At 38.0% G+C, this 25,503-nt stretch overlaps 1 protein-coding gene across 6 annotated transcripts in view; it reads right to left on the bottom strand.

Annotated features, from left to right (window-relative positions):
* Nucleotides 1-25,503, bottom strand: part of NUP210 (nucleoporin 210) — a 123,589-nt gene that overhangs the window by 29,989 nt on the left and 68,097 nt on the right. For all 6 annotated transcript variants that reach the window (XR_012083554.2, XM_078385360.1, XM_072989672.2 and 3 more), the window contains 14 exons: nt 21,999-22,172; nt 21,312-21,504; nt 20,915-21,021; nt 18,936-19,040; nt 18,692-18,793; nt 15,244-15,372; nt 14,443-14,570; nt 12,764-12,899; nt 11,367-11,429; nt 10,582-10,761; nt 7,118-7,198; nt 6,773-6,904; nt 4,654-4,812; nt 1,886-1,971 (listed from right to left, as the gene is read on the bottom strand). Coding sequence is in view for 5 of the 6 variants with exons in the window: in XM_078385360.1 (XP_078241486.1) it covers nt 1,886-1,971; nt 4,654-4,812; nt 6,773-6,904; nt 7,118-7,198; nt 10,582-10,761; nt 11,367-11,429; nt 12,764-12,899; nt 14,443-14,570; nt 15,244-15,372; nt 18,692-18,793; nt 18,936-19,040; nt 20,915-21,021; nt 21,312-21,504; nt 21,999-22,172 (1,775 nt within the window). In the remaining variant the exon portion in view is untranslated. The remainder of the gene's footprint in view (nt 1-1,885; nt 1,972-4,653; nt 4,813-6,772; nt 6,905-7,117; nt 7,199-10,581; nt 10,762-11,366; nt 11,430-12,763; nt 12,900-14,442; nt 14,571-15,243; nt 15,373-18,691; nt 18,794-18,935; nt 19,041-20,914; nt 21,022-21,311; nt 21,505-21,998; nt 22,173-25,503) is intronic.

Here is a 25,503-nt window from a genome sequence, read left to right as displayed (position 1 = left end):
GGTTACATAAGGGAACACTTACAGAGAATTCAAAATTTAATTTAGAATTTGAACCTTCTAATTAACCCATCTTCTTAGTATGAAATTTAATCAAATATAAGAAAAAGTTAGCTATTTGTTTAGAAATAAAAGAGTTTTCATCATTTAAAAGTCTTTCCAAACCCTCTTCATTTGCATCTGCTATTTATCTAACCATGTGGTGCAAGGACCAATAGATAAATTATGTATTAAAAAGTATGTTCAGCTGTATTATTTACATTTTTCAGTAACCTTTGTGCAGACTTATGTTCCAATTAATTTAGAAAAGAGCTAAAAATTATAGTGGCTGAAATCCTGTTGCACTATTATGCTAAAGGCATAACCTTTGGAGATGAATTGCCTCAAATTAAGAAACCTCTGTGGACTTTATGCATTCCACACCAAGTCATGCAACTCAATATGCAACAAGTAATGGCTACAGAGATTTCTTAACTTGAGGCAATCCACTCCCAAAAGTTATGCTTTTGGCATGCTACTGCAACAGGATCTCAGCCACTTAAAACTAATTATCTCATTTATATTAAATAATATATATAAAGAAAATTATATCAAATAAATGTTTTATGTTAATTACAGTTTCTCACTCGGTCCCAATGAAATAGAAAGCAGCTTCAAAACAAACCACCATACCATATGAAACCTTGCTTTGATGAGTCATTGTAACAAGAAACTGCAAACCCTATTCAAGTGTTATGTCTAAACTGGTGAAAGCCGAAATGGGTGTTGGACACATGGGGATGCAGCTAATCCCCACCCTCCACATCATCCCCACATCCAGAAGGAAGACAGACCTTTGCATGTTTAAGGGTGAAGGTTTGCAGAGTCACTTGTAAGCATGTTCAGGTGAATGAGCTTACAGAATTCCAGTGACTGAGAGCTGAGCCTTGTCAAGACCTGCTCACAGGACTGCTGTAAGCACATTCATTTCAATGCATATATAATAGATATCCTTAGGCATCCTTCAGTCTCGAGAGACTATGATAATGTGCTCTGTATCGAGGACTTGGAACAGCATCTAGTCTGGCTGAGGAGGCCAATTTGAGAGTGGCAATCCCTTCCACACTGAAGACAAATACAATCTGTCCCCTTTCCAGCTCCCTGATTTTGTTGCTTCCGGGACTGCCCTTTGCCTTGGCCTGCTGGACAAGGGTCTCTTCAAATTGGGAGAGGCCGTGATGCACTGCCTGCCTCCAGGCTGAATGCTCAGATGTCAGGGTTTCCCATCTGTTGAGGTCTATTCCTAAGGCCTTCAGATCCTGCTTGCAGATATCCTTGTATCACAGCTGTGGTCTCCCTCTGGGGCAATTTCCCTGCACTAATTCTCCATACAAAAGATCCTTTGAAATCCGACCATCAGCCATTCTCACGACGTGCCCAAGCCAATGTAGACGTCATTGTTTCAGTAATGTATACATGCTGAAAATTCCAGCTTGATCTAGGACTACTCTATTTGTAGATATCCACACAACAGGAATACCCCTTACCTCCAGGTGGGACATGCATGGGGCTTACCGCCCATTCTATGCCCTTCCAAAATTAGAAATCTTTCACGATTCTATACACCTGAATAAGCCTATTGTTAGTGAAAGAATTCTTGGTTTGTGCACTCCACCCGTGAAAGGACCGGCAATGGGACTAAATGGTCAGCTGTAAGGTGCATTCTTGTCTCAGCTGAGTAAAGTGTGATGTTAACTATGCAAACAAGACCTTTGCTGCTGCTTTTCCAGTGTTTGCTTGCCTTTACTTAGAATTTTGTTACAGATACTGAAGCAAGTCACTGATAGTTCAGGTCATTTACCAGACGCTGCTAGAAAAGTACTGTGTGAAAAATATAACCATCACCTACCTGTTGGTCTGAACTTTAAAAACAGAGTTTGGTGACATTAAGATCTGTTCTACTTCGACTCCCAGAATAACTAGTTTTTCAAATACCTAGAAAATGGAACAATTTGATTTGCACATTTTAAAAAGAAAATTATATTTCATTTTCGAACAATTAAAATGATTCACAAAGAAACATGACATCCTTAATAGAAAAAAACACTTATTTTAACATAGGTTGATGACCTATCTCTATTTCAAAGTTCAGTTCAAAAGGGAACGGAAAGAACTTTCTTTTTGCAAGACAGCAGTTCTCTTATTTGCTAAATATATACAGTCTTTTGTAGGACTAAAATCCATCCTAGATGATTATTAACAGACAAAAGTAATAGTTCTTATTCGATTAACCTCTGTCCCATCAGTGTGATTCACCAGTGTTTTCCATGGCAGAACCTTGAGCAAGGGCAAGGAAAGAAATGTACACATGTTTAGTGAATTCCCCTTTAGGGCTCAATGAAATATTTCTATCCTAAAGGCCCTCTTGGGCTGTATGGTGAGATATAAATACAGCCATTAAAGTTAATGGGAAAGACTAGTCTAAATTTCCTCATGGAGTATTTGGATGCTTGCAATTCCCAAGGAGTGTACATTTGGCATGCAGTACAGAGGAATATATATATTTACAGAACTTGCAGGCTCATATTTCACAATGACTGATGTCCAGTTTTAGAATGTGTAGGCCCTAAAATGCAGTATTGTCATCCAGAGTGCTGTTAATATGGAATATTAAATTACAAGAGGCATTGTTACAAATGAGCAACCTGATTTGTGAGGTTTCCAGCTTTAGCACTATTGCCAATAGGAAAAAAAGAGAGAGCTCAAATTATACTCTAAAGCGGTAGTTCTCAAACTGGGGTCCCCATATGTTCTTAGACTGCAATTCCCATAAACTTTCACCATTTGCTGTGCTGGCCAGGATTTCTGAGATTTGCAGTCCAAGAACATCTGAGGACCCAAGTTTGAGAACCATTCTAGAGCAGTGATTCCCAGCTTTGGATAACCCAGGCGTTCTTGGACTGCAGTTCCCAGAAGCTTTCATCACCAGCTGTGCTGTCCGGGTTTCAGGGACTTGCAGTCCAAGAACACCTCATTTGCCCAACCACTGCTTTAGAACCAGGATGACCTAAAAAATCCCGAAGTGGCAGTTAACACAGACAAAAGTTTTAATGAAATAACCTCTATTTTTTTAAAAAAAATATGCCTTACATAAGTGGAAAGGCAACACAAGTCTTTTTTACTCATCAGCACAACCTGAAATAATTGAATCATAAGTCACATAGGATCTTAGACAGCAGATGTTAAAGCACCAACGACTCAAGAATTCTAAAAGATTATTAAGGCCTTCACTTTACAATTGGATTTTAATCACAGAACAATTGAATGTAAGATGCAATGCAGGGGGGGTTTCATTTCATCCAATGAGTGATTTTGCCTCCTATTATTCTTGCTCCTGGTTTCTAGTTCCTCGGCTATCTTAATCCCCTCTCTAAATACTGTATAAAATTGGAACTACTAGATACAGATACATGAATGCAGATAACTGAGCTTCTTCATGCTCTTTACCAAATAGGAAAGACATCTTACACATCCATATCTTTATTTAGATATAGCTAAGCATTTCACTTATATAATTGCCACTGGGAAAATACCTAGATCATAGACTTAAAATCTGAAGTTTCTAAATGTCTTTCATTTGAGATTTCCAGCATACAGTATGTGCTTAAAGGGATCTCAACCAGTTCTTTTGTCACCTTGAAGCAAGGGACATTCAAGATTAATATTCACATGAGTAAAACACAAATCCATTAACTAATGGACACGTACACAATTCAAAACTAACCCTGATAAATTTGTAGACAAAATGTGCGGACCTTTAAAATGATGGAAGCCACTCAGATTACATTTACACTTCATGACCAACTTTAATTATTTGATTTATTTAGCTCTGTGAAAATGCAATTTCAGATTTGTTCACTGCATTGCATTCCTAAATATAGTTTCTTCAAATTAAGATTCAGTGAAATCAACGGGACCTCTGTTGCAGTCAATGTTTTCAGACTGAGAATCCAGAGTCATCGAAGACTTAGCTGTTGAGTTTAATTTGATTATTATCTGAACAACCAGAAAGCCTCAGAATAAGTACTAAATGCCAATCCGAGGTAGAATTAAAAAGTTAATGTGAAACATCCTAACATAAACACAAACAAATGCAATTCTATACCAAATGTATGTGTTATACATAAAAAAAGGATTGAATAAATAATTCCCTGTCTTTTGCACCAAGTTCCTTTCATTGTATCACAGGGCTGTAGTAAAAAACTAAGTTGATCCTACAAGACATCTGCCCATCCCTGGACTACAGCATGGGTCATGGACAGAAGATTGCTGGCATCCAAGGAATGTCATATTTGGCTTATGAGTCTAAAGTGGAAAAAAGGACTCCATGCCATCAAAGACATTTATATTTCAAATGAGAATAGTGGATTTAAAACCACATACAAATTATGGATCAAATATCTGATCACATCCAGAACTGGTTGAGCAACACTAGCAGGATGAATGAACAGTTGATGGACATTACCTGTTTCTCAGATGGCCCCCCATCCAGTCGAGATCACTGTCAGGCATGTGGAATTAGAAGAACTTTAAAACATTCACAATACTGACAAAGCTATTCTGGTCCTTTCCCAGAACCATATGATTCCTCTGTACAAATTCCGTCATATTAAATACCTGTATTTGGATTTCATCCGATAATTCTCTTGCCATGTGGTAAAACTGCCCAGCTGAAGGATCAAGGGTCTTGACAACAACTTTTAATCCTGTTCTTCCTTTCCCTATACCATAAACATCCATAGCAAAATTATTCTGAGTGGAAAGCTGAAGGGAACCCTGAAAGAGATAACAGCATTCTATATAATAATAATAATAATAATAATAATAATAATAATAATAATAATAATAATAATAATAATAATAATAATAATAATAATAATAATAATAATAATAATAATAATAATAATAATAATAATAATAATAATAATAATAATAATAATAATAATAAAAACTTCTACTCAATATCTTAAATGGATCATTATCTTGATATTTATGTTCACATCCTTCAACTCATTCAAGTTTTATGCCTCAAATTACGACAACAGAATTTTACCATTACTAGAATTTACCATTATTATAGACTGCTAAGTCAGGCACAGCTGGACTCAGGAGACAGCTATCTAGTGGTCTCGTGTGCTCGCAGGGGCATCTGGTGGGACTACTGTGAGATACAGGAAGCTGGACCTGATGGGGCCTTGGCTTGATCCAGCAGGGCTCTTCTTATGTTATTAAGTTACCTCAAAGTCCATCTAGTCCAAACCCCTGCCAATTCAGAACAATCACTACTAGAGCACCCCTTATACTACTGTGTTTCCCCGAAAATGAGACAGGGTCTTATATTAATTTTTGCTCCAAAAACAGCGTTAGGGCTTATTTTCAGGGGATGTTTTATTTTTTTCATGTACAACAATCTACATATATTCAAATACAGTCATGTCGTCTTCTGTTGCTGCACAATGGTGGAGGGCAGGGTTTCACTTAACTAGGGCTTATTTTGGGGGTGGGGCTTATATTACGAGCATCCTAAAAATCATACTAGGGCTTATTTTCAGGTTAGGTCTTATTTTCAGGGAAGCAGGGTAGGTGGCCACTTGGTTCTCTGTCTGGTATTAAGAGTCTCTGCCAAAGGTGAAATTTCACCATTAAGGTGAAATCCAATGCCAACAGGCTAAACAGATCTGATAGCACCTCAATCAGTTACTAGCTTGACCTGTGCAAAATGTCCTAAAATCCTGAAGAAGCCTTGATGTTTTAAAAGCCTACTCTAGCATCTAAATCTCCCTCTCCAGACTATAGCATTGTGACTAGACTCTTTCTTGCATCAGTGCTACATGTGCTGTGATGAGAACAAAGTAGCATAAAACATTTCAAGGATGCTGAATGACTGCACATATGTAGAGAATCCAGGATTGTCAGCTCATCATTCAATTTGCCTCCTGCTACTATTAGTTAAGAGACATCTACTGCTGTGAAGCTGCAGGGACACCTACACCTACAGCCTTCACAGTAATCTTTAGATACCATTTTTGTGAGAATGGCATGCAAGCCAGAGAGTAATTAGGTGAACCTTGCCACAAGATTTTGCTGGCATTTTAGCAATGTTGAGTGACAGTTTAATACTCCAAGTGACTGAGCCATTGTGCCTACATATGTCTTAAAAGCAAACGGAATGTGTGTTCCAGATGTACACCAGGGAATTGATATGGCCTATGAAAACAGAAGGTAAAATAGACACAGTACTATTTGGGAAGGGAAGGGCACAAGATAGAAACTACTATTCAGGGGTTATTGTATCTAGAGTTGTCAGCATGGTTAGAGGCAAGTGGCTAGCCCCCCCACCCCCATTATGTTTTTCTCCAGTGTTTGAGTCCAAAGAGCAAGTTTATTCCTCATGTATAGATTTTCCAAGATTTTTGGTTTCCAGGGTATTCTCTGCATGATGCTGGGAAAAGTATGTTTGAAGAGGAAAGAATGATAGCCTCTGAGAGGAATAATAGTCTCTGGGAAGAAGATACAGTCTACAAGCACACATGAAACACAGGCATGGCTTGATCAATGGAACTGGTATCTTGGCAGGCTTCTTGGAAAATGTGGCTCAAAAGAAATATACTCAGAATCATGGGGTAAGGACACAAAGTATGCAACTCCCCCCCCCATTTTTCTAATTGCTCCCTGCCAAATTTAGTTTCTTCATAAAACTAATAAATGAAAGCATGCGCTGACAATATAAGCTCACCTCACTGAATCTTGATTTCACATCCAGGATATCCCTCTTAGTGACAGACCAGTCAAATGTTAAACCTGGCAGGGCACTGCCCAGTGAAAAAGGAGTCTGACTGCTTGTGATACCCATCACATAAACGGGCATCTAGAAAAAAGAAAAGCTTGGATTTACCTTGTTTTTAAAAAAGAATCAAAATGAAAACCCACCTCTGAAAGAACTTGGAATAAGTTAAAATATGCTAGTAAACAGGTCCCTTAGTCAAGTCACCAACAATACTATGTCAAAGTCCTAGTTTTTTTATTGTTATACACCAGTCAAAACAATGAATGAAATCCCTCAAATAGTAATTTAATTCACCTGAGTGCCAGTTTTCATTCGTGTAATGGGAGCATGGATTCTAACAGCTTCAAGCTGAATTACTTCAACTTCAACTTTATCCTAAAAGAGAAAGGCAGAAAGTCTCAATATCAAATCAATTAGTAGTATTCAAAAATATGTTGTCATTTCACTTCCTTAACTTTTGAGCAAATTATGTCACAGAGAGAAATGCAGAAACTAACTACCTTTAGGATACCAAGTTACCTTATTTTATGTTCTATCCTGCTTCATCCCTTGGGCTCAGGGCAAGTAACAATTATCAATCACTGAGAGAATTTCAAATGAGAAGAAGAATATGTACTTAGAGAAAGTAAACAATTAATATACAAGTTCAGTGCTACTCCTGTCCTCTGAAGATGCCAGCCACAGAGACTGGTGAAATGTTAGGAAGAACAACCTTCAGAACACGGCCAAAGAGCCCAAAAAACCTACAACGACGTTCCATTCAGGATACCTTATCCTTTACTCTGCACACTTTGAAGACTTAATAGGTATAAACTTAGGAAGAGTCATCCTGGCTTATATGAATATAGTGGTTCAGTCTCCCAATTTGTTCTATGTTGAGCAATCCCATTATGCAAAAGTCTAATATAACTGTTGGCCAATGCTGGCACAGAAGCATAACAAAAAAACATTAAATGCTTGGAACCCACATGTTTTAAAAATTACAGAATACTGTTACAAGTGGATCCTGTATACCAGAGAATATGACAATTGTCACTAAAAGGACAGAAGAGACGAGGAACAGAGAAATGCCCTTCATAAAATTTAATAATATAAGTAAGGCTTGCAGCATGATGTGAAATTTATCCCTATCTTCGAAGAGGGCCTCTCTGGTTCACAGCTCTGGGACAAGAGCCTTGTAGTTCCATTCAGGCCTGAGAAGAGGTGGGGAAGCTTCAGCAGGACTAGACGGCCTTCTGAAGCTTTCCCCTGTTGTGCTGGGTAGCACTAGACAGTTCAAAGCTGTGAATGGCTACCAACACCAGACTTCCACAGTATATCTATCTCTCTGTGAAGGGACAAAGCTACCTACAGTACAGGTAGACAAATGTTCTTTTAACCTCATGATCTCCCTAATATAATTTCCATGATACATGGAAGTTGTTTTAGATACATTTCTTCTTCCTTTTTCCCATGCCCTGCTTCAGCAGTCATGTGGACATTCACTAGTTCTCAGAGGCTTATTAAGACTTTATCTTCCTTTGTTTTTAACTTTCAGACAACTACATTTCTGCTCTCTCTCTCTCTCTTTGTAAAATTAATGCCTTTTGTGAAGCTACATTCTCCCCTGGCAGCAAGAATAAAAGGGCAGGCTGATTGGTCACAAAGGCCAAAGACCCCATACCAATATATAAACCAGGATGCACACAATGCAATGGTTACCACAGCTATGAATTTTGCATATTTTCCAAATATGTATGAATACATAAAAATGCAAAAAAATCTCTCAAAGACTGACAGTTCTAAAATAAATATTCTTGTCTCATATGTAAGGATGACTCTTTTGGGCATTTACATCCCTTATTTTTGCTTCATTGTAAGATGGATTTGCTGATTCACAACCTGACTAATAAAGCCACTAAGAGTCAAGGCAAGAATAGAGAAAATAACACTTGTACATTTGACAGCAGTTAATAGACTCCAAAAGAATAAGGCACAATGCAGATAATATCAACAGCCAAAACCAAATCACTTGCTGCCTATGTATCAAAGCCTGTAATATGTACACTGCACTGTAATTCTGATAGGTAAAAAGATGATTCACACAATAACAACATAAAAACCCCAAGCTCTATGTTAGTCATTGGAACAAAGGAGGCAGAAATCTTGATAAAAGTTCATTTTCCCATAATTATAGTTAAATGGAAAATAAGATAGTGTTATAAATCATAATATATAATTATATTTAGCTATTTCTCCCACTGTATTAAAAAACAAACAAATTCACAGTAAACTGGTTTTCAGATGAATTTAGCCTTAACCGGGGTATACCAATTCAGTAGATTAAACTACAGATGTGATATATAAATCAGGATACTATAAAAACTCAATGGCATATCAAAGTCAGCTCACTCTGAAGTACTTGTCCGTAAATGACACATCAGAATCTAGGCAAGGAAAGCAATCCATCAACAGAATGGAACTTACAGTATTTATTATGAAATGACACTTTAAGACTGAAATTCAGTTTCAGGAGCACAGGCTTATATAGGCATTTAATTATTGCTTACCATAAAAATTATATTAAACGGTATTTATGGGACAAAAGAAAGTCACAAAATAAAGATGAGATTCAGGATGGAATCTCAATTTGAGCCAACATAAAACATATCTGAAGTACTGGGTTACGGTCAAATGCTACCATAGTGATGGACTCCCAGGGCGACTTTGTTACAAAATTCCCTAACAATGCAACCTCTAATCCCATTTAAAATGGAATAAATATGACGTAACATATAAGATTGTTACTGAGATAGAAGAAACAATTATTGTTTATCCATGAGTGTATCATTTTATCACAACACTCATTGTCACTTTTTAAAAAATGCATTTTACTATATTTATAATGCAACTTAATTCAAATAACAATCTTGCATTGTGAAATCTATCAAACCATCAAAATCTGCCATCTTCCATATATTTGTTGAACAGATTTGGTGCTTAATATTCTAGTGCGTGTTTAATAATCGAAGCATAACAAGTTGTGAACAGTATGTTGAATGGTGCAAGTATAATCATGTATTTAGAAATGTAACAAAAGGGTAACAAGATTAAATAAGAATCCTGAATGTTATGTAAGTGATACATATGACTAAATCTAACATTAATTCCTTCCACAGATTTTCTGACATCGCCACATAAATAGTGCTTAACAAATTCTGTTTATTCTAAGGGATTTACTTTAGTTTGGATTAACACTGAATTTAGTCCAGAGTAACTATCACCCTCACTGTATTCTGTACTATTTGTTACCCCCTCCAAGCCTTCTGCAAGTTCTGTGACATTCTGCTTCATCATTTACACTAGTCAGAAAGACAGAACTCTCTCTCTCTCCTTTGCATTATGTCAATGAGCGATTCCAAACTTATTTTTATCTTGAACAAGATACTTCATTCCCTTGGGACAGGCCCAATCTAGACTTTTGAGGTATGGCAGCCGGAAACTGGCATAGTCAAAAATATGGAAACCCTACTTTTCCTGTTCCAACTGATGATAACTGGTAGGGCCTAGAATCCTGCAATGGATCTCCTGAGATATGTTCCGCAAGACCATGCCCTATTAAATTAGCAAACATACCAAACTGAAATATGTAGTATGTAAAAAATGTAGAATCCTTCCTTTGCCTACATTGAAAAATTATACTTACATGCAGTTTTAGACAAAAACAAAGAAAAAGCTTTAACTCAGGGTTATAAAATACACATATGGAGAAAAGTTACCTGAGACGCAACCACAACTTGGCCAGTCTCTGCATTAGCAGCTTGAACCATTCCTGTTACAGTACTGTTGCCGACTGAGATGCCTGTTATATGGCCACTGCTGTTTACAGAAGCAATACTGGTGTCACTCATGGAGAAGATTATGTTGGATTGAGGCTGTGGTCCTCCCTCAGAGAAAATCTGTGGTTAGTTATTAAAAAAAATTACCAAGACATCAGTGATAAATCATCTTTCTTTGAATGCTTAACTCAGCATAGGCAACATATCTTTGAAGATTCAGTTGGCTGCACTGCACAACTGAAAGATGATTCAAAGGTTTGCAAACACATTTTAAAGCTGTTTACAACCTTTTAAAAAAAAAGAACATTAAAAAGAACAGTACTTTCTCAGATTTGAAGAACAAATTTTGATTTTTTTTCTTTGCTGATTCTAACAATAAGGCAGTTAGGATCCTGGAAATGGTTATTAGGAATAACCTGGTATTTTTGTTCTAATATACTGCTAACAGAATTCTGTTCATTAGTCCAGTTACTCAGGCAGTAGCACATTTGTTCTAGACTTCCTACCAAGTGGTTGCTTAACCAGTTGCCTAAGACAACTGTCTCATTGCATAACTAGAAACTGTTGGTTTTACTCCACTTGCACATACACTGGGACCCCAAAGTGTGGCAGAATTTCCATTGCTGGAATAACATCACTATGGGGTGGTCAGTTTCTATTCAGTTTACAATATATTTTTTTCTGGAAATAATTCATTCAGTACAATACTCTTCAAACTGGCTCACTTGAATCAATGCGCCAATGAGCAAGGTGACTTTTCTAGGCATCAGTCTAAAAGGAGGAAAGACCTGGAAGCAAAAGGATACCATTAGTTCATCAATAAAATGAAAATAAAATCCATCTTTTCTCAGATTTTACAATGGTTTTCATCACAATAGTTCTACTTGCCCAGATTCTTTTGTACAGTTTTTTAATGTATTCCAGGGTGTGTAACTTGCAGGTATCCAGGGGCCCTTACATTAGATATCTGCAGACATCCTCCAACACTCCTGGTACAATACGTACCTCCTCTCAATTTTTAGCCCCCCCCCACATTTAAACTTCATTCTCTCCCCCCCATCAAGGTATCTGCAAGCACATGTTTCGCCTTATACTACTAATTTCCTGGGCCCCATTTCCTCGACCCTAGAACCCCATTTTCTTTTCAGAAACAGCATTTTAGAAAAGTCCCTTAAGACTTAAAACAGCATGCACATGAGCACATGTGCACACCCACACTCCTACCTAAGGAGGAATTGGTTTAAAGCTCAGATTGCAATGTCCTCTTGGGGACACCATTTGTATTTTCAGGACTGTCAAAAATTCCTATTTGGGTCTGAGGAGTCTTATGGGCAAAATGCTACTCATGGGCAAAACCCTTCCTATCTCTCTCTAGTATTTTTTCTTTCTGCAATATTTGTAATATCTTTCTTGAACATATTAAGCATAGTGCCTTCTCACTTCCTCCAATGTGGTCCTTCTTCTGCTGTCTGGCTTACTCCTTCTCAAAATAACTCCTTCACTGTTTCATTTGTGGTGAGGCAGGTGATAGTGATGTGAGGGAACTTTTCTCCACTGCAAAATTTTCTCATTCTATCTCCTTCTTCCCATACAAGATTCCTCCTTTGAAGTGCAATTCTTTGCAGCTATGCTCTCAGTTTCTTCCCTAAATAGGCTGTCTGATCTTTACTCCAATTCCATATAGCTATAACTCTGAAGTTTCACTGAAGGTCCCTTGTTAATTCTCAATGACTTTCTGTAAGTGTTACCTCGATCTTGTGTTTGTTCCTTGGACACAAGTCAAGCTCCATCTCTCTCTATCTTTGTTCCTTGATTGGTCTTAACCAAATCGAACCAGAGTAGAGCAGGCTATTGTACAGCAGCTGTACTGCTTCCTTTTTGATCATAGAACCTAGACTGCTATTGCTTCTAAAGGATTATTAATGCACAATTCCCCAATGAGAATGCTACAATGCTAGCCAGCACTTCTGCTTAATAGTTTTGATATCTGGTCATTAAAAGTAGCAATATCATTTTCAGATATTTTAATCAACTTGAAGGGTAAGATTTTTTAGAATATAAACAGCCCCTCTCCCTGTAAGTAATCCGGAAACCATTATCTCTTAGCAGTGAAAATGTTTACTTCAATCTGCTGTGGCGCCGAACTGATTCTTTCTCCGTATCTGTCAGTGACAACTGCTGTAAGACTGGTTTGACCTATGGCAATGCCATGAACTAGAAAAGCAGCAGTGTATTCATCAGAAGCTTCCTTCAGAGGTCTGCAGGGAAAAAACAATAACAACATTAATATATATACGTATATATAAAGGGGAAAAACAGGACTTTATCTATCTGGTGTCCAGTCTTTCCTGGAAAAATAATAAATAATCAGGTACTACAAAAAAGCAAAGCAAAGCAAAGCGTGCTGCTTATATACCATCCCATAGCGCTTCAAACACTCTCTGGGCGGTTTACAAGTTAATTATGCAGGCTACACCCCCCCCCCCCCAGCGAGATGGGTACTCATTTTAATGACGTCGGAAGGATACAAGGCTGAGTCAACCTTGAGCTGAATCAACTTGGGATTGAACCCCAGGTCGTGAGCACAGTTTTAGCTGCAGTACAGCAGTTTAACCACTGCACCACGAGGCTCAGTACAAGGGTTGTGGTTCACTGAACATAGAAATGATTTTGTAAAAGTCAGAAGCAGAGAAATTGGTGAACAATTTGCTTCTGCATGTTCCAGAAAGGCCAGACCATTTTCTCTCCTCCCTAATACAACATGGCCAATGTGCAAGATGGTGCAAAAGAGATAAGTGGCATCAGTATTTTCAAATGTACGTGAATTAGTTGTATGGGAAAGTGAAACACAACTTTCTCAGTGATGGTACCAAGATTCTGAAAACCCTTTCCTAATAAGGTCACCTTGTTTCATCTCTGAACAGTGTTCAAAGGCAAGTAAATGCCTTCTATTTCACACATTTCCCTTTAAGCAAATCAGTTACATTGATTAGTTTTAATAAGTGCAATACTGCTTTTATTTAGTAGTTTTTTTTTAAAAAAAGAAATCCATCCCACTGTTTTGTGTGTGTTTTTTAACTTTACCAACTGCAGCTTATTATAAACCTAACACATAAGGCTCCAAATAAATTCATACATAGATACTATTCAACAAAGTTTTAAAGAATCTTTCAAGTCCACCACAATAATATTACTGCTATTATATATATTAGTCTATTAATTAGTCTATTAATTTTATAATTTAAACAATAAGTCAGTGGCTGCAATCATATTTCTTTTTCACATAGGCAGAAGGCAAAAGGTGAAATATTCCAGTTGACAATTAAGTGCCCACTAGGAATATTGAGTGTGCACCCAGCCAGTGGATGGACTCCCCTCAGAATTGAAGCAGTGACTCTTTAATTGGATTGCTGGCTGGAAGCGACTGAATGTTATGCCATTTGTCTTCCATCTGCATAGGATTTCATGAATAAAAATAGAACATTAAATGTAAGCATTATACTAATAGCATTAGTAATGTGTCACAGAAGTATTTATTACTCTTTCCCTCTGAATGAAGATGATTTTGATATCTTCTTTTCACATTTCTTACAGCAGAGGAAGAGAAAGTACAGCCCTCCACATGTTTTTGGATTACAACAACCATCAGTCTTGGCTAGGACATCCAAGGGTGAGAAATGTTGGGGGTTGCAATGCCAACCACCTTTCGAAGGCCACACTTTGCCCTCTGCTGCCTTACAGTGTTATTCCTTTTGTTTCTTCTGCCTATAAAACAGCATAACAAGTTAGAACAGAACTTACATCAAGGAAATAATCTGAGATGCTGCCTGTAGGTTTAAATCCATGAAGGTGAAGTATTTCGCTGCAAAGTATTTCCTAGAAGCATCCAGTACTCTGACATAAGCTTTAACTTTTTTGCCAATTTCCACCTGCAATGCATTTATTTATATTTAGATTTCCTCTGAAAAATATGCTCCTTGCTTACTGTACAGTTGTCATGCTATGAAAGTTGGAACAAAACTAGATTGATGGGGAAAAGAGAGGTAGTAATTATTACTCTTTTGAAGCCATGTTTCCCTCTCACGAGTGAGGTTACCAGCGAGATTCCTGATGATCTGTCCTATAGTTAAAAATATGTGAAGCAGAAAACTATTTCTTCCATATATGGAGCTGAAGCCATAATTTCTTCAAAGCAGGTATTCAGTGGAAACCTCCAAACTGCTCTCAGTCCCAAACTTAATCTCACCAGCAATGCCTCCTGTGTCTAAGACTTTCTGGTGGAGCCTCAGAAATCTTCAGCCTGTTACATGAAAATCCTGGCCAGAGACCTCCCTTCAGTAAGTCTTACTTTTGGGCCAGGTTATGATCTAGATTACAATTTAGTAGATTAGGAAATCATGCACTTGCAATTCGCAATCCAGTTCATAACTCAGTTCTTTATTGATATGCTAGACTAGCTTCTGCATCTCTTAAATTGTGTGTGGTGCACGTAAATCTAACTGAATCATCAACCCACCGTTTGTAATTAATCCATCCTAAAAAGGTTTGTATCCTTACGGAGAAAGTCTTACATTCAACAATATCCTCAAAGTAAATACTCACCTTGTCAACAACTCCAAGATATACTTCTTGTACATCAGAAACATACACCTCAGCTTTAGCAAGAGCATTAGAAGGAAGACACAGGTCACGAATCATTATTGTTACTGCCCCTGGATATAATGGATATATCTAAAATATAAGAAAGGAAAAAGGCACAAAATGTATTTCCTAACAATTTTTAATTTTTCTCATTTAAAATGAAAGTTATTGCTCTTAGAACATACAAACCATGTAACACTGATTTAGTGTACAAAGCAGTTTTACACTAAGATTTTAAAGGGTTTTTAACCCTCCTCCAACTGAAGGGAAAGCTGACTTTTCTAAAATATGCATAAACAGTTTCATGCCACTGAATTACTGCAAACCTATACCATCAACTACATTAACACACTCTAATACACTGAGTAGCCTCTAGTATTCTCCCCTTGGCATCAGGGACACATAGGTCAGACAGAGAAGGAATTGCTTATTTTTTAAAAAAGACCTTATAAAAAAGATGATGCAGATACAGTGGGGTCTTGACTTGAGAACTTAATCCGTATTGGAAGGCGGTTCTCAAGTCAAAAAGTTCTCAAGTCAAATCTGCATTTCCCATAGGAATGCATTGAAAACCATGTAATCCGTATCTGCTTTTTTCCGTCCATAGAAACTAATGGGAAGCTGCTATTCCGCCTTCGACCACTAGAGGGGGATATTTTGTTTCTTTTTTTCTTAGGTCAAGAAAGGTTCAGGGAAGGCAGGGAAAATACAGTCCAGGCAGTACCAGGCAGTCCGAAGACTGTCTCCCAATCCACTCTCTAAACGCTGGGAGGAGTGAGGAAGCAGACAGGCACCCTTTTCACTGGCCAACAGTTAACTGAAAGTTCACATTTTGCACTTTCCCTGCCTCCCACGTGGTTTTTTTTTCAGTTCTTAACTCAAATCTAAGTACTTAAGTCAAGTCAATATTTTCCCATGAGAGTGGTTCTTAAGTCAAAATGTTCTTAACTCAAGCCGTTCTTAAGTCAAGACCCCACTGTAGAATTTCAGGATGAGAAAACTCAAAAACCATTGAACAATATTGCAAATATTCTTCTTGAAGACTCTACATGAATGGACAGCACCTTACTTTAATACAGAAGAATTTAATATTTCAGTAAACAGTGTTAATTGTAATGGAATTTGGAAATGCTTTGCCACATACTATCTTCTGTAATGGCACTAACTCATTTTCTTTTGTTTCACCTGTAACAATATTTGGGCATACCCATTTTAAACCATTTTGTCTGCTGAAGCATATATATCATGTTGAGGTGCTACACTTGGTGAATAGTTCTGTTTAATTTTACTACTAATATTCTGTATGAATTTTGTTGTATGTGTATACTATGTATATACTTACAATGACAATAAATTTATTTGGTTTGATTAAAAGCCAGAGAATATCAAATACAGTATGGATTACCAATCAATACTTATTACTGCATTTTCTCTCACTGAGCAGATAAATACTATCTTTGGAAGCAGATTATACCATTTTTTAATAAACCTGCCCTCAGGCTTTTAAATAAAAATACAAAACCCGCAAGAAGAGGTGAGTGGGAGGGAAGGGAGATCAGTTTTACAATCCCAGAACAAAGTGGTGAGTTTTAAAAGGCAATAATATCTGGTTGGAGTCAGCCTCTTATCCCCTTTTTGCTTGCTTTGTTTGGATAGATGTCCTGCAGCTCACTTTATTGAGCTTCAAATAAAAGAATGCTATCTTAATCCAGATCTTTCATAGAATGTTTCCTCTGAATTTTTAAATTCATTTCATTGTATTAATACTACATAATACTTCTGAAGTATTTTTGAACACATTTTTTCTTTTTTCAATCTTATCATCAGCTAATAAAATAATCAGGATCAGGAAGAATTTTTCAGAACTTAGTACGTTTAGTAAGTTTAGTAACTTATATAGGAGTGAATCAGGGCCCTGGGAACTAAGGAAAAGAAGTGACTTCTTTTAAAAAAATCCAGGCACTTCATATTAGCAAAATTTTGATTTCCACTTCCAAAGTATATGGTATTAGATGCCACATACTTTGGAAAGTGGAAGTCAACTGATGTTAAGAAATGCCTGGACTTTTCTGTGCATGTCACTGAGGCCAAGGACTGTTTTCCACAGAAATGAACCTGGGGAGCTCGGACAAGTTTTACTCCTTACTAGTGCATTTGTTCAAGGAATGGTGGGTCGAATGCATTTTATGTATTTATTTATTCTATTTATATCCAATAAAAAGTTAGGAAACTATAATTCAACACACAATTTAACCACTTATAATATTAAATTACACTTCACTCTTAAATTATAAAAACACATCACTAGAAAAATGCTTAATCGATCTGTTTAAAAACAACAACAACCATTTTTTTGGCAGCCACACAACTGTCCAAAGCCTTCTTAAATAAAAAGGTATTTGTCTTCTACTGGAAAAACAGCAGAGAAGTTCGCCAGCTTAGCAGCCACCACGAAGAAGACTCAGTGTCCAAACTATTGACAATTTAAAAGTACAGTGGTGCCTCGCAAGATGAGCGCCCCATTTGACAAAACTGCATTACGACGAACTTTTTGCTTTACGATGGTTTCAATGGGAGAATTTCGCTTTGCGATGATCAGTTCCCTGCTTCAGGAACCGACTCTCGCAAAACGACGATTTTCGGCCAGCCAGGTAAAAAAAAAGGCTCCCCACTCTTTTCTGGGATGGATTCCTCACTGCACGGGCAGCGAAAATGGCCGCGCTATGGAGGATCTTTGCTGGACGGTGAGTTTCAAGCCCATAGGAACGCATTAATCGGGTTTTAATGCGTTTCTATGGGCTTTTTTATTTCGCATTACGACGTTTTCGTTCTACAGTGATTTCGCTGGAACGAATTAACGTTGTAATGCGAGGCACCACTGTACATCTACATTGCACAGTTATAGGCATTTGATGGCATTACAACTGTCGTGGGATTTACAGTTTGATATGGCTCCTAGCAGACTTCTTAGCTAGAGAGCTCTCACACATGCCTCTGAAGTACAGCACTAGAGCATTCCAGCAGAGACCTGAAATGCCTCACCTAGCCAGAAATCCTAGGATTCCATCCAATGAAGCCAATTTAAAACAGTATCAAACTACTGTGACACTAGGATAGAGTGATAGTTTAGGACTCAGAATATTTGGGTTCAAATTCCCACTCAGCAATGAAAACTGACTAGGGGTGTGAAACTGAAAAGCCCTTGTTAGGGATGCTATACGGTGGTTCCCACTTGATGGTACAGAACAACAAGCACAGATGCACTCTTTGAGTCACCCTCACTGAGATTTTAAAGCCGGTTGACCGAAACATTATTTAATACTTTTCCCCACTCTACTTTACAAAAATCATTGTCTGTTAAAAGATTTCCCCTAAATTGAGCAGAAAATGTTTGCATAATAGTACTTACCACTGCCACACTTTGAGATTCATCATGAACCACTTTTACAATGTTGGCAACACTGGTATTAATTAAAAAATGTCCAGAGCCTTCCTTAATGAACAATTCAGCCTGCCAAAAAGAATATTTATTTATTTATTTAATTAAATTTATACCCCGCCCCTCTAGACCATGTCTACTCGGGGCGGCTATGCATTATATAATGTTTGTTTTCACATAATTTAAAGATAACCCTTCAAAGGGAGTCCTTTACCTTGATGCCCTGGTGATTATAGATGGTGACTTGTTTAGGACTCACGTTTACACCTTCCACAAGCATTAATTCAATGGTTGCAGAAACAGCTGTAAGAGGTCCATACTGCCAGAAATAATGAAGAAAACAAAAGACAGCAGTGTGAGATTCCTGGCAGGCATGATATGAAAAAAAATGTGTTGGAATACAGAAATATATAGATTGGCAAACAGACTATGGACGAAAAAAGTGCAGTGTGTGTCCTTCAAAGAGGAGATGAATCTAGTAACATGCCCATCCATCTTGAATTTCTCTATTTTCGCATACTGAATATATAATGGCAACCATGGAGAGCCAATGTTATTTGGTATGCCTCACTGTGAAAAACCTATTCTTTTGTTCATGTTTAAATCATATAACTTAAATTACATCTAACTGCATTTTCCACCTGAGTTCAAAAAGAAATGTAGACTTTATAAATTCCTTTCATTAGTTCTGCATTCTCAATCCAATTGTCTAACTTCCTCTTCAAGATTGCATCACTCAAGCTTGACTTTCAAAACACTTAGAAATAAATGAATGATATTGTATGATAAAGATGATTAAGGCTCTGCTCTCTAAGTGACAGGAAGAACCACAGGGTGAGATCCTGCTATTAGTTATGCATGTGTAAATCACATAGATTTTCAGAAAGCATATGAATGAGCCCTAGAAGCTGCAAATGACTGACTTACACAATTTGCATGAACACAGAATTGGTTATTAAACCAGAAGTTATACTTGTGATCCTGTTTTCTTGCTTTTATTCTATTAATTGCTAACACATTTAGGCCTACATCTGCCACAGAGTCAGGACACTTAAACTCTCTAATTCAGAGGACTTAAGCGTACCTAATTCTGTAAAGAATTTTTATTTTAGAGCACTCAAATATATTTTGCTAATACATTTACTATTTCGTTTAATAAATGAAATGAAATGACATTAAAAGGCACAGGGAGCTCCACTGTGTGTACATGTAAGTTCAAGAGAAGCTGTAAATCAATACATTTCCATCTATTGCACACCAAAGTCTCCAAGTTAATTTTCTGGAATCTGCAGACATGATGAGGAAGATGCTTGCCTGAGACCTAAGAGAATTATTGCTGTGTTAGGTAGACCAACAGTATGACGTGATATAGGAAATGCTCCTATTCTCCTTTCCTGTGAAAAGTGGATAGTGTTTGACAATAGAGAAGGAATTGTTTTATGATGGGATGGGATAGAGCTGTTTTAAGTGGAAATATAAACAGTGCAGCACACACAATTCTCATCTGGCTTGTCACAATCTGGATACAGGTATCTTAAAGGCAGTACAATTCACTAAATTCTGCAGAGGGACGAGAGGTTGTAAACCCCACTGGTGTCATGAAAAACTTTTGCTAATCCTATCCTGACTTCTAGGTAATAGTCAATGTATTGTGCTTTGGAACTGCATGAGCTGAACCATTCATCCCCCCCCCCCAGTGAAATCATAAATATATTTCCTTTACGTCTGTCTTACTAATGTTTAATATTACGAGCATTCATCATAAAAGAAAATAGAGACCAAATGTTTTTATTTGTGAAAAATCTGAATTCAGGTACTCAAGGAAAGTGTGTAATCAAAGCTCTAGATGTATTCTTGAAGGCTTTCATAGCTGGGATCCGATGGTTGTTGTGGGTTTTCTGGGCTGTTTGACTGTGTTCTTAAGGTTTTTCTTCCTAACGTTTCACAGAAGATGCCGGCCACAGAGACTGGCGAAACGTTAGGAAAAAAAACCTTAAGAACATGGCCAAACAGCCCGGAAAACCCACAACAACCAATTGAATTAGATACTTAAAATGTGTTCACAGGCATTTGAGGTGGGGAAAAGATATTTCAATGGCTCTAATTCTCTAGTACCTCTCCAGTGGATCATGGAAATGGTAATAGCAAATGTACATCACTAGGGCAGTATATCTTAAAGGACAACTGTATTACCGGTGTATTCACTTCATTGGCATTCAGATGAGAATCCTGATATCCAACTGCAGTAGCGGATATAGTTGTCGTTCCAGGTTTCTGATGAACTAAAATAGTTTGTAAACCTAAGAGAATGAGATAGATAAAATTGGAAAGCCAGTGTTTTCTGTATGATCGATCATCAGCACACAGGAACACAGAGATTAACAGTTCTTCAATATTGCATAGCCCCCTTCATTTGCTATATCTTTATACAAGTCTTTTTCCCCTCCAGAAAATCCAGCTTTCCTGTAATTGCATCCCAAGAAGCAATGGGTGGACCAAAAAAGGCTATCTTTTTGGACCTGGCACTAATACCACCAAGCAAAACCAGTCCTCATAAACAAACTGAACACATAAGGAAGTGGACTTGTACCTTGCATTTTTTTCTGATCACTTCCATAATCTCTCAGAGTCAGTTCCATTGGCATATTGGCCCCTATGCTGGCTAATGCATGATTTGTTGTTTCCCACATAATGTGAAGAGAACTAAAGTTGTCAAATTTACGCCCCTGTTGATCATAAACCTCCAGCTCCAACACGGGATTGTGATGAACTGAGACAGGGACCTGGAAGAAAAATAATTTTATTTATATGCACAGTCAAAGACAAGCCATAATAATAATGGCAGAAATCCTTTTTGTAGAGTTATGTGTGGAAAACTGATGGCAGCTGTGGCAGTCTTTCAGGGATCCTTTTCATCATGGAGAAGTCATTGGGAGCGACAGGATGGGAGCCGTGTTTAATTTATGAAAATGCCTCCAGGGGGAATATTTAGATATGAAAGACCTCCATCCATCCCATGATCCCCAACAGCTTCCTCACAGTGAGAGGGATACTACAGAAGCTTCAGGGGGAAAATGGAAATTTTTGAGTTCTGAAAAATCACAGTGTAGCTCAATGAATAGGATTTCAGCTGCTGCATTGTTCTAAGAGCAGTCTTTTAAAAGCCTTCAACTATTTTGTCAGCATTTCCAGATGAAGCAGCCCCTGTTATATCTGAAGGGTACCTAGGCTGCAAAAGCAGAGGTGAGTGTTCTGCCTTCATGTTTTAGACACTTACCCCTTGCTTGTTTTGGTGAAGAAAAGGGCAGGACAGACCCAGCTCAGGATCTGCATATGCAGGTTCCAAAGTGAACCGGGAGGGGCTGGCACAGATCAACTTCATAACAGCAGATTCAGCAGCTGGAAAGGGGTTAGTAAGAGTGGGCTTGTTTCCAATGGTTAATGATATTATCTGCATTAAAAGATAAGAACAATAATGAAAAGATGAAAATAATGCTATTTTTAAGAATGTTGCTTTGCTGATAATAAAAAAAGGGGGGAATCAACATGACTATATGTTCCATTGTAGCCTATACTTCTTATAGATTGTCTTGCAAGAATACTGTCCACTGTTAAATGATCTTAAGACCAAATAGAAGGATCAAATATTATAACCAGGTGGAATTCCATGAACCACTAGATCAGGTTTCACTGGCCAAAATGTAGCAATTTTGTCATCCTGTACTATGCAATCTTTGAGTAAGGACTCTACATCATTTTAAAGAATGGCTTCTTTAATTTTTAAATTTGGTATAAGTGATTTTAATCTGCTGTAAATTGCTACAATGTAGACTTCAGAATACGAAGTTAAAACTGGATTGGAGTCATAGCTTTAAAGATGTTATTTAACAAATAAGTTAAAGACAAAGGGCTAAATCTTTTTTGTTAGTTTCAACTAAAATAGAGCTATTCCATCAATATGTTTGTATAAATGTTGAAATAAAAGTCCCATTTAGCGGTACTATTCTATGAGGGACCAACAAGCAGATACAGCTCAGTTGTTCTTGTGTGTTTGGATAACCACTGAAGTTCCTAATGGATGCTGATTCTTTTTGAGGAGTGAAGGAAATTGCCCATAGATTTAAAAAATGTTGTACTGAACAATTTTATAATAACTTTCCCTAATCGGGTCTATGACCGCATAATAAAACTTTAATTTTAACTAATAACTTTCTCCTATTAAAGTTAGATCAGGTATTATAAGGTCACTGTCGGCATCGTTCAGTCTCGAGAGACTATGGTAACGTGCTCTGGATAAAAGTCTTGGAACAGCATCTAGTGTGGCTGAGAAGGCCAATCTCTTCCACACTGAAGACAAATACAGTCTGTTCCTTGTCCAGCTCCCTGATTTTGCTGGTTTCGGGACTGCCTCTTTGCCTCTTTGCCTGCTGGACAAGAGTCTCTTCAAAAGAGGCCATGATGCACCGCCTGCCTCCAGGCTGAACGCTCAGATGTCAAGGTTTCCCATCTGTTGAGGTCCATTCCTAAGGCCTTCAGATCCCATTTGCAGATATCCTTGTATTGCAGCTGTGGTCTTCCTCTGGGGCGATTTCCCTGCACTAATTCTCCATACAGGAGTGCTCCAGTGCACAGAATCAGAGCACAGAATTCTTAGTACCTCACTAAAGACTATTGTTCCCAGCACTTCACAGGATGAAGCTGTGGCAGATAGTGAAATCAAAATGTGCTCTAGATACATGGAGAGGACTTCTGGTAGACATTGAAAGCGACTGCTTTCTCTTGAGCTCCTTGCTCAGGGGGAGGATTTTTCTCCAAACAGGGGGTCTCAGATGAGACTGAAGACAGCCTGTTGGGCTGTTTAAAGAGAGGTATTTACCTTTGAGTCATGGGGCAAACCAGCAACTTGACTGGCTTGATTCAGAAGTCTACCTCTCCCCAGGAGGAAAGAATGGGATGCGCCATTACGCGTTCCCCTGAAGCTTTTGACACTGGACTAATTAAGGAGAATTGGACATTGGGTCGGAAGGTGTCCAACATACTACTGAGGAAGAGCGGAGGACAAGTACAAGTAGCTCCAGAGCTAATGAAGTGTTTGGGCCAAAGCTGAAAGGACGCTCAGCTGCAGACACTCTTGGAAGTGAAAGGAAAGCCCGATGCTGCAAAGAAACTACTGCATAGGAACCTGGAATGTAAGATCTATGAACCTTGGTAAGCTGGGTGTGGTCCAACAGGAGATGGCAAGAATAAACATTGACATCCTGGGCATCAGTGAACTAAAATGGATGGGAATGAGCAAATTCAATTCAGATAATTATCATATCTACTATGGTGGGCAAGAATCCCGCAGAAGAAATGGAGTAGCCCTCATAGTCAACAAAAGAGCGGGAAAAGCTGTACTGAGATGCAATCTCAAAAATCATAGAATGATTTCAATATGAATCCAAGGCAGTCCTTTCAACGCCACAGTAATCCAAGTTTATGCACCAACCACCGATGCGGAAGATCCTGAAATTGACCAATTCTATGACAACTTACAACACCTTCTAGAACTGACACCAAAGAAAGATGTTCTTGGCATTATAGGGGATTGGAATGCTAAAGTAGGGAGTCAAGAGATAAAAGGAACAACAGGGAAGTTTGGCCTTGTAGTTCAAAACGAAGCAGGGCACAGGCTAATAGAGTTTTGTCAAGAGAACAAGCTGGTCATCACAAACACTCTTTTCCAACAACGTAAGAGGCGACTCTACACATGGACAACACCAGTTGAGCAATACCAAAATCAGATTGATTATGTTCTCTGCAGCCAAAAATGGAGAAGATCTATACAGTCAGCAAAAACATGACATGGAGCTGATTGTGGCTCTGATCATCAGCTTCTTATAGTAAAACTCAAGCTTAAACTGAAGAAAGTAGGAAACACCACTGGGCTAGTCAGGTATAATCTAAACCAAATCTCTTATGAATAGACAGGGGAAGTGAAGAACAGATTTAAGGAACTAGATCTGTTGGACAGAGTGCCTGAAGAACTATGGATGGGGGCTCGTAACACGGTACAGGAGGCAGCAAGAAAAACCATCCCAAAGAAAAGGAAATGCAAGTAAGCAAAGTACAAGGTGGATTTCGAAGGGGCAGTACGGCCTGGATTTCGAAGGGGCAGAGGAACTAGAGACCAAATTGCTAACATGCGATGGATTATGGAGAAAACCAGAGAGTTCCAGAAAAACATCTACTTCTTCTTCATTGATTACGCAAAAGCTTTTACCTCTGTCAACCACAACAAACTATGGCAAGCTCTTAAAGAAATGGGAGTGCCTGACCACCATATCTCTCTCCTGTGAAATGTATATGTGGGACAGGAAGTAACAGTTAGAACTGGATATGGAACAACTTATTGGTTCAAAATTGGGAAAGGAGTATGACAAGGTTGTATATTGTCTCCCTGCTTATTTAACTTCTATGCAGAATACATCATGCGAAAGGCAGGACTGGATGAATCCCACTCTGGAATTAATATTGCTGGAAAAAATATCAACAATCTCAGATATGCAGATGATACCACTCTGATGGCAGAAAGTGAGGAGTAATTAAGGAATCTGTTAATGAGGGTGAAAGAGGAAAGTGCCAAAAATGGTCAAAATAAAAAAAAAAAAACTAAGATCATGCCCACTGGCCCCATCACCTCCTGGCAAATAGAAGGGGAAGATATGAAGGCAATGACAGATCTTACTTTCTTGGGCTCCATGATCACTGCAGATGGTGACAGCAGCCATGAAATTTAAAGT

Source organism: Pogona vitticeps, chromosome 2, assembly GCF_051106095.1.
Source record: "Pogona vitticeps strain Pit_001003342236 chromosome 2, PviZW2.1, whole genome shotgun sequence".
NCBI classification, from domain to species: domain Eukaryota; kingdom Metazoa; phylum Chordata; class Lepidosauria; order Squamata; family Agamidae; genus Pogona; species Pogona vitticeps.
Note: the sequence above shows the minus strand (reverse complement) of the source record. Positions and strands in the feature narration are given on the sequence as shown.